Source organism: Dreissena polymorpha, chromosome 2 (assembly GCF_020536995.1).
Source record: "Dreissena polymorpha isolate Duluth1 chromosome 2, UMN_Dpol_1.0, whole genome shotgun sequence".
Classification (NCBI taxonomy): Eukaryota; Metazoa; Mollusca; class Bivalvia; order Myida; family Dreissenidae; genus Dreissena; species Dreissena polymorpha.
The window spans coordinates 1,266,833-1,279,594 of NC_068356.1; the positions used below are offsets into that span (position 1 = coordinate 1,266,833).

Sequence of the window (12,762 nt, forward strand, 5' to 3'; positions counted from 1 at the left end):
TGTCAGATCCAGCGGGAATAAATTTACTGTCCAAAATATACTGTATCCCGCTGCCATAGCAATCACGTGCCACCAGCGGGAAAAAATTTACTGACAAAAAAATACTGTATCCCGCTGCCTTAGCAATCACGTGCGGAATATTCGAAAATTATACTGTCCCATTCGCGCATGCGTAGTACGCAGTTTTGCGTGTCCGTTGTATTTGGATAATTAAAATATCGATTGCAGCTGAAACTGTGCTGTAGAATAGATTAATGCCATTATTTAAGCTTTGACAGGAGTAAAAAAGAAAATCAATTTAGTATAAACGACACGCTTACCTCAAAGGCAACTTTAATCCAATGCTAATAACAATAAAGTTACAACGATATACACTTCACGTGTCTGTTATGCATGACAAACACACAATCCGAAATACGTTTTGGATTCGTTTGATGCTTTTAACAAATATTTTACTGTTAAAAAAAACCACCACGTCCATATTGTTGTCCCAAAATGTTTCGTCACCAAAATGACGTCACACAAGTACGTCATAAATTGCGTAATCAAGTGATGAAAATAAAATACGGAAAGCTGGTTCTGTAATATATTTTTAAAGAAATAATTGACGACTAAGAAAATTGATGGGATAAATTGATTACTAGGTCGGTGCCGAATAAAGCGAAGTTCATTATGCTCTGCCCGTAAATCTGAACCACTCCACATATTAATGGTTGTTCATTGCTGAAATTAAATTCAATTATTGAATATTAAAATTGTTCATGGTTCATATAAATTGTTCATTTTTGAATAGTTTATTCGGTATAATAAAATAAATATTACATGTCTGACAGGGTGACAGTAAATTTGTCAACTTTCGCCTCGGTTGACAGTATTTCCTCAAGTTGACAAATTTACTGTCACCCTGTCAGCCATGTAATATTTATATACTGTTTCCTGCTGGAATAATGACGTCATTTCGTCGAAAAAATGACGTCATTTTACCGTTAAACAATCAAAATTGTTTATTTTATCGATTACTGTTGTGTGTAAATCAAAATTTAGTTTGCTGTTATTTCCATGTTGGAAATTTGATCAGGTAATAAAACTCTTATTTCATGGATTGCTGGTGAACAGTCAAAACTGTTGTCCCTCGGTATCAGGGCTGACATTTGGAACTGTTGCCCTCGGCCTTTCGGCCTCGGGCAACAGTACCAAAGTCATCCCTGATACCTTGGGAAACAGTTTTGACTGTTCACCGCGCATCCTTGAAATAAGTGTATATTGTCCGCACACCTTTGTATAATATGACCTGAGTTGTCACATTAATTATTTTAAAAATATCATCACTTTTATAATCATCAATTATGAAAACTACTTTTGGAAGGTCCTTGCAAAGTGTCTTGTACTCCCTGTCACTAACTTTGTCTTAGCTAACTTCTTCTATTTGTGTCCCTTACAAGGTTCCATTGAACTAATCAATAAAGCCAAACGCGAGTGAAAATCAAGTAGTAGTGAGAGGCATACTCTGCTCTTAACGGACCATTTCAGTCATTCCCTGATTTCCAATATAACCAGTTTTTACAAAATATTCACAAATCGTCATATTAAATCTTTATAAGAACATACAATTGCATAATAATGTTTTAATCTTTGCTGAATAAACTAATTGAGAATACCAGGCGCTATTTTGTATCTGTAACATACATTTTGTGAGCAGTTTTTGTCAGGTCGCAGTTGTATAATTTGTAACGATTTCACCTCCGACAAAGTTTTGAAATTCAAAGATAACACGATTGTAAATCTGAAACGACCCGGTTTTATTCAGTGCTTACATGTATCCCCGTCTGTAGCAAGACAAAAAATGAGTGCATTTTGATAATGACATCATCTAGAACACTGCTGATCTGGATTTGATCGCTTGCCGATTATTTACTTATGTCTTGAAATGGTATCATTGATACCCTGCAATAAAACAATAAATGATCTCCGCATTATTTACGACGGCATTGATGTGTCACACTTGCGTACGTACAGAATGACATGACACGATTTTACTGCTATTGACAAATGCGCTAGAAGATTGACAACCATCCTTAAGATAAAGGAACATATAAATTAAAGCCAGAACATAATCAATGTATAGGAATTTAACAATTGTTGCTAGATTTCTGCCATATCGTTTGACGTGGGGTGGGGTTTGAAGGATCGAAGACTATCGTACTGGCGGGTATATTTGTCGTTTTGGCGTGTTGTCTTAAATCCCAAGTGGTACCCACACTCCATAGTGCAATGTAATATTCCTTCTTCCACACCAGGAAGGATTTCCAGTCCCTTTAAAAGGCTCAATCTTTTAGTAGTTTAACGAAAATGAAAAAAATACTACAGTAAATTTTCGTTGGCGGAAGATTTAAACATTTATTATTTTATCATCTATATTTTGTTAAATCAAAGCCATCGGCTAGAAAATTATTATTCTATTGTACCTTTTTCCAATAACAGACAGATACTTGGAGATTATAGCAAATTTATCGTGACTTATCTGCGGGTTTAATGGGTGTGTTTTATAATACTTTCTAGTATTTTACCTCATTATTGCAAGTATATTGTGTTGTTATATTTTGCAATAGCTTCATGAAATGTACCAACTCCTGTTTTCACCGTGAATCAAAAGAAAGGCAGTATACGTGTAAATCCGATTAAACATTTATACATTGTTTTTATTTGTACACTTTAATATTATCTATGTACTAGTTACCTTAAATAAATCATAAATTATTTGACCGGAATAAAAACGATTATCATTTATAGGTCGTTCTTTTTGACTAGGTAGCGCATGCCCCGCCGCGACTCAAACGCCTTGCCCCAGCACCGCCTCCACCTCAAGCCCCGCCCCCACACAACCACCTGTCTCCACCACTGGGGCTACTATAGTTACCACTCAGGCGCCATCCTCAACACCAAAGCCTACTGTTAAAGATGTGCGAATACCTTTGCACATGATGCCTATCAAGTACACAGTGGAGCTACAGGTATGGTTCACGTGGGAGGCATTTTCGGTACATATTACAAACTGCCAGTAGGTTAATGTTAAGTTATCTTTCTAATTTGTGTTCGACTCATACAAATTATTAGAACATTATATATTTTATCTGTAATTATTGGGTGCTATGTCATCCACCATGGCCGTCTGAGCTCAACAAACAGACGAGTATGTGTCGTTGTCCGTGCAATATAGACTCGTACTTGACCCCCTACGACCTCTGTCAAAACGTTTCGTATCACTGACCAACTCTCTTTACCTTTCACTGACAAATCTCCTGTACTTGCCCACAGGTGTTCATGTACGCGCCCCTGGAGCCAGCAGAGTTCTATTTCAACGGAAGTGTCGTAGTAAGCTTCGAATGCAAGAATGCTACAGACATGATATACTTGCACTCAAACAAACTCAACTACACAGGTTTGTGTCGGTTTGGCTAATGAGATGATACGTGATCTAAACGCATCTTTAATAGCTTATTTGCAACCGGATTGAACACACTTTTATATAAACTACAGGAGTCCTATTCAAATCTGTAAAAATTCAATGGTTTGTTGATGATTATTGCCAGGTAAATTCGAGGTATTAATTCATGCAAGAAAACTTGGAGATATCAACACATCTGATTAAGATGTATTTATCTTATGCTTTGTTCGCGTATTTCATGGGCTCCATAGTAAATAGAAAGTTATGACTTTTATTGTAGGGTCTTTTGATGTTAAAACTGAAAATGGCCTCGAGAACTTGTACAGCAGACACACATTCGACCTTGATCGCCAGTTTCTGATCGTGCACATGACCGAAAAATGTGCGATCAACAAAAACTACACCCTTGAGATACCGCACTTCCGGGGACCGCTGGCTGCCGACCTTGCCGGCCTTTACCTAAGCTCTTACACACGTGAAAATAAAACCATGTAAGTAGTGCATAAAGACAAACGTGCCCAAACGACTACAGCTTGTATATTTGCAAATACAGTGAACAACTGTGGCTCATTCGCTTAAATTAAAAACCTTTTCGTAGTTAAAATATTTCATAATATTGCTATGAAAATATTCTTATGTGGTATTTGTATCCTTGCTAACTATGCAATAACTTAACATGTTGTATAATAAATTTGTAGAGGAATATAATGTGTTAACCGCTCACTTCTCTGAACTGATTGCGCCCGTTCTCACCGCAGCCATATCGCCACGTCACAGATGCAGCCGACAGACGCCCGCAAAACGTTCCCGTGCATGGATGAGCCGGCAATCAAGGCGCAGTTTGAAGTGACCTTGGTCCGCAAGAGTCACATGGTCTCGATCTCAAATATGCCGATCATCTCCAATGCTTCAAGGTATTGCTATCTACATCACCATGGAAAATATGTTTGCGCGTTCAACTAAGCTTTTCATCGCCATGGACTGTATATATCACATCTGCAAGGAATATAGGAATACACTTCCAATATATCTATGTAATAGATACACGACTAACATATTCATGGGATATAGATATAAACGCCAAACATATCAATGCAATATAGGAATTCACGGGCAACACCTTAATATAATATATCTTTCAATGTTGTAAAAATATTAATGTAATATAGGTATTCACGACTAACATATCCATGCGATTTAGATATAAACGCCAAACATATCAATGGAATAAAGGAATACACTGACAACACCAATATTAAATATAGCGTACTAAGTTTTCAAAATATCATCGGAATGTAGGTATACACACCCAACATATCCATTGAATATAGGCATACACACCCAACATATCCATTGAATATAGGGATACGCACCCAACATATCAACGGAATATAGGTAAACACACCCAACAAATCCATGGAATATAGGCATACAAACCAAACATATCCATGTAATATACATATACACACCCAACATATCTATGGAATATAGGTATACACATCCAACATATCCATGGAATATAGGTATACACACCCAATATATCCCTGGAATATAGGCATACACACCCAACGTATCCATGGAATATAGGTATACACACCCAACATATCAATGGAATATAGGAATACACACCCAACATATCAATAGAATATATGTATACACACCCAACATATCCATGGAATATAGCCATACACACCCAACATATCCATGGAATATAGGTATACACACCCAACATATCAATAGAATATAGGTATACACACCCAACATATCCACTGAATATAGGCATACACACCCAACATATTCATTGAATATAGGGATTCGCACCCAACATACCAACGGAATATAGGTTAACACACCCAACATATCCATGGTATTTAGGCATACAAACCAAACATATCCATGGAATATAGGTATACACACCCAACATATCCATGGAATATAGGTATACACACCCAACATATCCATGGAATATAGGTATACACACCCAACATACCCATGGAATATAGGTATACACACCCAGCATACCCATGGAATATAGGTATACACACCCAACATATCCATGGAATATAGGTATACACACCCAACATATCCATGGAATATAGGTATACACACCCAACATTTCTATTAAATATAGGCATATCCACCGAACATATCCATGGAATATAGGTATACACACCCAACATATCAATAGAATATGGGTATACACACCCAACATATCCATGGAATAAAGGTATACACACCCAACATTTCCATGCAATATAGGCATGCATACCCAACATATCCATGGAATATAGGTATACACACCCAACATATCCACGGAATAAAGGTATACACACTCAGCATATCCATGTAATAAAGGTATACACATCCAACATATCCATGGAATAAAGGTATACACACCCAGCATATCCATGGAATAAAGGTATACACACCCAACATATCCATGGAATATAGGTATACACACCCAGCATATCCATGGAATAAAGGTAAACACACTCAGAATATCCATGGAATAAAGGTATACACACCCAACATATCCATGGAAATAAGGTATACACACCCAGCATATCCATGGAATATAGGCATACAGGCCCAACATATCCATGGAATATAGGTAACCACACCCAATATATAAATGGAATATAGATATACACACCCAACATATACATGGAATAAAGGTATACACACCCAACATATCCATGGAATATAGGCATAAAATATTTTCCTCAGTACATTTATTATTCCATATAACGTTTTATATTACAATTATATATAATCGGATTTACAACATTTCATTTGTTCAGATGTCTGTGTATGTGTTAAAGAGAATATATTGTTCTTCATAACATTGTGTAACAATATGCATGTTTTATTATGACCTTGACTTTGATGTGTGAAGAACATAATTTGTATTCTTTTGTGTACTCATGAGCATTTCTGTCCCGATGTATTTGGAAATAAATCCTAAATCCATATACACCGAACATATCAATGGAATATTGGCACAAACACCCAGCATATCCAGGAATATAGGTATACACACCCAACATATCCATGAACTATAGCGTTTCATGCCAAACATATATATATATATATATATATATATATATATATATATATATATATATATATATATATATATATATATATATATATATATATATATATATATATATATATATATATATATATATATATATTTATATTTATATTTATATTTATTTATATATATATATTTACCATATATCTCCTTGAAAAAGGGAGTAAATGTCTCACTTCCACATGTTAAATAAGTATATTTATCCCAAACCTCATTGGACTATTTGAATACATGTCTAAGATATCCATGAAATATAGATAAACAAGTTATGGAGTTAATTTATATCGATAGTATGTATGTAGAGATGCCTCACATCTCCATGGAATAGGGAAATACATGCTCAACATCTCCATGGAATATAGGTATACATTGCCCAAATGTGTATATTATTCCTATCATTATTTTGATTTTATCGATTACATCTATTTGAATATAGATTGCGAGCACGAAATTTATATGCAAAGCTGATTTCAATTGTAATTGTTCCAAGGCCTTTATTCATGTTCTTTCATAGGGCTGACGACTGGTTTGCGGACAAGTTCGCAGTGACGCCCAAGATGTCTACCTACCTACTCGCCTTCATCATATGTGACTTCAACTACACAGAGAACACGACTGAGAACGACGTAACGGTAACTACGAACTACGAAGTCAGAAGTAACTTTAACGTTGTAGCCCGTGATTTATAAGTATATGCACTCTCGTGTTTGATGTAAAATAATCATGCAGTACAGCTCTAAACGTGTTCATGAAGATTTACCTTTTTGAATGTCTGTATCAAGAATCATAAACAAACTCATGTCGATGGGATGCGTGTTTTCCGCCTCAATATTGTATCATATCGGCGTCTTATACCAATACATTTGCACAAGTTTCCACACATATCACACATTTCTTCCACCCAAATTAAGCAAGCTGATGTCAGAAATGGATATGTTTGATTAATAGCGCCAAAATTTGAATCACATTGTTATAAAAATATAAATCCTATGGTGTTTATATGTCATCATCCAATACAAATTGCCTTGCGTGTTAGCCGTTGTTTCTGTTGAAATTCGACCAATATAGCAAATCTTGCTTGTAGCTCAAATATTCATAATGCTGTTTAATAGTAAATCGGTACCGTGACAATTTCAGTATCGAGCATATGCGCGCCCAGATGCGGTCGATCAGACCCCATACTCGCTGGAGACTGGTGTGAAAATCCTGACGTTCTTCGAGAAGTACTTCAACGTTACATACCCGCTCCCTAAACAAGGTATGTGCCTCTGTATGGCATCCCTGGTCCTTTAACATTGTCAATACAATAATTCGAAATCATAACTGACAGTATTCTTACAAAATACACATATTATTAAGTACCTGATTTTTAATAACACATGATTAAATATTTATTCGTCAGAGCAAGGTTGATCTCAAAGATCTTTCTTTGTTTAACAGTATTATATTGGTATCCGTATCTTAACGGACTCGTTCAGTTGGTTTTATAATCAACATAGTTACGTTTGGCAGTTTCGCTCCGAATGCGTCTATCCCCACCCCTTAAAAAGTTTACTGGAGTCGCCGTGGGCGTCTGTTTTGCTGTCCGTCTGTCTTTACGTCTTCTTCTACCTATATGTCCGTAGACCAAATATGTAATATTAAAAGTTGCAGGCAGTGTTCCTTAAATTATGAGGTTATGCATGTCATTTTTTAAAAGTTTAAAATAACAATAGATATGCTTGTTTGACAACTTAGCCACTCAATAACATCATGCCTATTAATATACACAATAACCAAAATAAAATTTCTCAGACCAATTGGTCCATAGCATTTTTGCAACCTCATCCTGTACTAAGTTGTCTCAAGTTAAGAAACTGGCATAAGAAACTGACTTTCGTAGTCCCTGATTTACAACGTTGGACTGGGGGAAGAACATGGTCGTTGAAGATAAAATCGTTATTTCGGATTTCTTGCATGTTACTGTTCACTAGTTGACCGCTGTAGATAAAATCGAGTTAGATCACTTCTGTCGTCCTATTGACCACTATTTGACCAACCCAGATAAGATCGCGATTCTTAAATTCTGGCGTTGTACTGACCACTTATTGACCGCTGCAAAAATAATCGAGTTCCCAAACGGTCAAAATTTTGTCCACAAGTTGATGTGATTGAGGCTCAGTACTTCTGAATAAATACCGACCAATAGCTGTCCACAGAAAATATGATCGTGAGCCCTCTCTACTAACATGTTTCTTACGCGCTTCAGTAAAGATTATCGCGATTACCGAATTCAGACTCGTTACTGCCACTTGCTTACCAAATAATGACCACGAAGTCATCCCTGATTGAACACTGTTAATACGATTGCGATTGCGGACTTCTCATATGTCACAGACCACTAGTTGACAGCACTAGATATAATTGCTGTGTCATTCCGGACCTTTGACGTGTTACTGATCGCTAGTTGACCGCTGTAAATATGATCGCGAGCCCGGAAATATGACGTGTTTTGACCACAAGCTGACCACTTTTGATATCATCGCGATCCCGGACTTCGTACGAGCTATTGGCCACTAATGGACGCTGTAGATATGATAGCATTCCCGTACTCATTACGTCTCACTAACCGCTAGTTGACCGTTTTAGAAGTGATCGCGATCCAGGAATAATGTCGTTTTAATAAATACTAGTTGCCCACTGTTTATATGCACGCTTCCTGTACTTCTGGCGTCTTACTCCATTAACTGGCCGCTGTAAATGTGCTCTCGATCCCTGCCATCTGACGTGTAAGTGACTCCTAGTTGACCACTGTTGATATAATCGCGATCCCAAGTTTCTGTCGTGTTGCTAACCATTAGTTGTCCGCTGATGAAATGATCGCGATTCCGAACTCATAATGTCAATGACCAATACTTGACCGCTGTATATATATTATCGCATTCCAAGACTTTTGAGTTGTTATTGACCTGCTACTGACCATTGCAGATATGATTGCAATCCCTGACTTCTCTGCGGGCGCTATGGAGAACTGGGGTCTGATCACATACAGGGAGACCGCCATGCTGTACCAGCCCGGGGTTTCTTCGGCAGGAAACAAGCAGCGCGTGGCTGTCGTTGTCTCGCATGAGCTGGCGCACCAGGTTAGCACCGTCAGCACAACGGGGACCACGGTCTCAGTGGCACCCCTGGTTAACACATGTGTTTATGCGAATTAACGCCGAGCTATAAAAAAAACAGCCATCATTTTGATTTCTTTTATTGGAGGCTTTTCTGCTTCTTCTTTAATACATGGTTTTATAGTTTAAGTATCAGCATGAAAGTATTCGCTCTTTCGGAAGAGCGCATTTGTTGCGCATTGGCTTATGTTTTGTACCACGTGTCTTGCATGCTCGTTTATATATTTTTTATTAATCTTTGTCCATGCATTAAATACATTCCTCGCGTCACGTGTAGTGGTCTGGTTACCTCGTGACACTTCTAGTATTGTAAAACGTGGTAATATAAATGCATTGTGTAACCCGCACCCTTTGGGAAGCCATTTACGTAAGAGGATTTCTAGTGTTACAGTTTAAATCATTATTCTCTTTATGACGAGCAGTGGTTCGGTAACCTGGTGACGCCGTCCTGGTGGGACGACCTGTGGCTCAACGAGGGTTTCGCCAGCTACGTGGAGTACATGGGCGTGGATCACGTGCACCCTGACTGGAAGATGGTGAGTAGCCGCCTTTCAGAGGCTACAACATGCTATAAATAGTTGGTAACGTCACTGCGTTATTATCAGTTGGGCCGGTGTATTTACAACGGACTTAAAACGATGAAACGAGAAATAATGAAAACTCTTACTTGGTACCGTTTAAATTTCCAGCGGATAACTGTCAATCAATGGCTGTATTGTCTAATTGTGTAATGTTAAGAACAGAAAAGGCATGTATCGCTTTTCATTTTTCGCATTGACGTCGGGTCTCTAAAATATAAAACATTACAAAGTGTACATTTAGAAAAAAAACATTGTTTAATCGTCGAAGTACAGTTCAGGAGAAACGAGAGATAATATTGTTTTGAAGTTGTTTGTTGAAAATCGAACATATAACTATGATGTTCTCTTTGTAATGTGCAAAAGTTTAATTAAAAATTAAGTCACATCCAACACGGTTTGACTAAAAAAACATATATAAACACATGGAAAAGGGGTTTACGCATAAAGCATTGATAAACACATTGAACACGGATACAAATAATTAAGCATGTCATATAATACGGGTTACTGTTAGCACACCGGTCAAATCATAGAAAACGGGTTATGTCATTGTACACGATTTAACTTATTGCACACGTAAGTAAACTTACATAAAACACATATAATACATGTTCAGACATACCATTTATACTATTTCAAATTACATCGTATAGCGGAGTGCTTTTGCGCCGACGATCATGAAAAATAAAACGGTTTTATAAGGCTATTTCTGGGAATAGGTATTTTCAGAAATCAATAGTTTATAAATAATATGTTGCATGTTTTTTTTTCTTGGCAACATCAAATTAAAATGCATGTTTTGTATATGAGTACACATGTATATGTTTGTTGTCTAAATGTTTTTGGTTAAAGTTTCGAGAATGATCAAATAGGCTGCAGTACGCATACGAGGACTAAAACTACATCGCTTATCCGTATATATTTATATTATTTGTTCAAACAGTTCGTGGTAGGAGACCTTCGCCACATCTCTTATTTTTATGTATGTCTGTCATTTACTTCAAACAGCTAGTGAACCTAAATTACATATCCAGTCCTTATATATGCCTATCATTAATTTAAGCACATCGTAGTAGAGGTCCTATAGCATATGCCTCATCCATATGTATATCTTTACACAGTTCGAACAGTTCATGAAAGAGGACCTGCTGTACATAGCCCATCCCAATATATGTCTATCCACAGTTCGAACAGTTCGTGGTAGAAGACCTGCAGGACGTGTTCAACTTTGACGGCCTCATCTCATCTCACCCTGTATATGTACCAGTGGCTCACCCGGACGAGATCAACGAGATCTTCGACAGGATCTCATACGCCAAGGTACGTAGTGGGTACAAGACATGAACTCATAAACCAAGGAACGTATTGGGTGTTCGTTTGGATCTCTTAAAGCAAGGTACGTACTAAGCACCATACAGGATCTCATCGTCACATCTCGTATTGGGTACCAGACAGTTTCTCATATGCTATGGTACCTTCCAGAAACAAGATCATAAACGCAAACGCACATTCTTGGTGCGAAGCAGCATCTCAGACAACAGGTACGTAATGGGTACCAGATGGGATCTCATCAACAAGGTATATACTCATTAGTTTAAACATATTTAACCATATTGAATCAAACTGCTTTTAATTTCATGTTCGAGTATCTGTCCTTTGAAACCAGTGCTTTAAGAAACCTCTAAATGCTTGCTAAAAGGGAATTGAAATCAATATGTTTATGAAGCTCGGCTCTCCCTTTTTTATTAAACACATTTTCTCAAGCAATTGTCAAATGGTATAAGCGTGCTTCGCATGCCCGTGTCCTGACGTATAAGATGGCCCTTTGCTTTCCACCTCAGGGCGCCTCCATTATCCGGATGATGCGCTTCTTCCTAGGAGACGACAACTTCCAAAAGGGGCTTACGGTGAGTCCGTCTGGCCATGCTTTTGGAAAAAAAAACGCAGCTGACGTTCGGTTCTTATGGGAATGCATTTGACGCGAATACATATGTTAATTATATGACAAAAGTCTGTAAATTTAAAGTTCAAATTTAAATATAGATATGTTAGTGTTCGTTATCGTTCTCATAAATCGGTCGTTATTCGGACGAACGCCTGCATGCGTAGCAAGAGGAGTTTCACTCATTACCTCTGCGAACATGAACGACCACAGAAAGTCGTATTGAATGTATTATTGCATTAAACATTTATGACATAATTAAAGTGAAACGCGGTTAAAAATGTTTGCTACAAATCTCATTATTAAAATTGTAAAACCAAAATCGCCACTTCATCGTATGTGCTTGTTTCAGAATTACCTTCGCTCTCTTGAGTACGGAGCCGCCTTCCACGATGACCTGTGGTACGCGCTCGGAAATGTAAGTAGACTGTAATTAATCTTGCATGTAGTAACGGTCATTGTTCTTCGGTTTATTTCCGCAAACAGTGATTATCGTTGATCGCGCGTGTAGTACCTCATAATGAGTGTCATTGATCGTG

The 12,762-nt window shown here is 37.4% G+C and overlaps 1 protein-coding gene across 2 annotated transcripts in view; it reads left to right on the top strand.

Annotated features, from left to right (window-relative positions):
- LOC127865583 (aminopeptidase N-like) overlaps positions 1–12,762 on the top strand; it is a 37,658-nt gene that overhangs the window by 8,140 nt on the left and 16,756 nt on the right. For both annotated transcript variants that reach the window (XM_052405434.1, XM_052405433.1), the window contains exons 2-12: positions 2,809–3,011; positions 3,316–3,439; positions 3,726–3,936; positions 4,204–4,359; positions 7,057–7,174; positions 7,680–7,800; positions 9,510–9,664; positions 10,123–10,236; positions 11,467–11,601; positions 12,123–12,188; positions 12,576–12,641. In XM_052405434.1, coding sequence (XP_052261394.1) covers positions 2,809–3,011; positions 3,316–3,439; positions 3,726–3,936; positions 4,204–4,359; positions 7,057–7,174; positions 7,680–7,800; positions 9,510–9,664; positions 10,123–10,236; positions 11,467–11,601; positions 12,123–12,188; positions 12,576–12,641 — 1,469 coding nt within the window. The remainder of the gene's footprint in view (positions 1–2,808; positions 3,012–3,315; positions 3,440–3,725; positions 3,937–4,203; positions 4,360–7,056; positions 7,175–7,679; positions 7,801–9,509; positions 9,665–10,122; positions 10,237–11,466; positions 11,602–12,122; positions 12,189–12,575; positions 12,642–12,762) is intronic.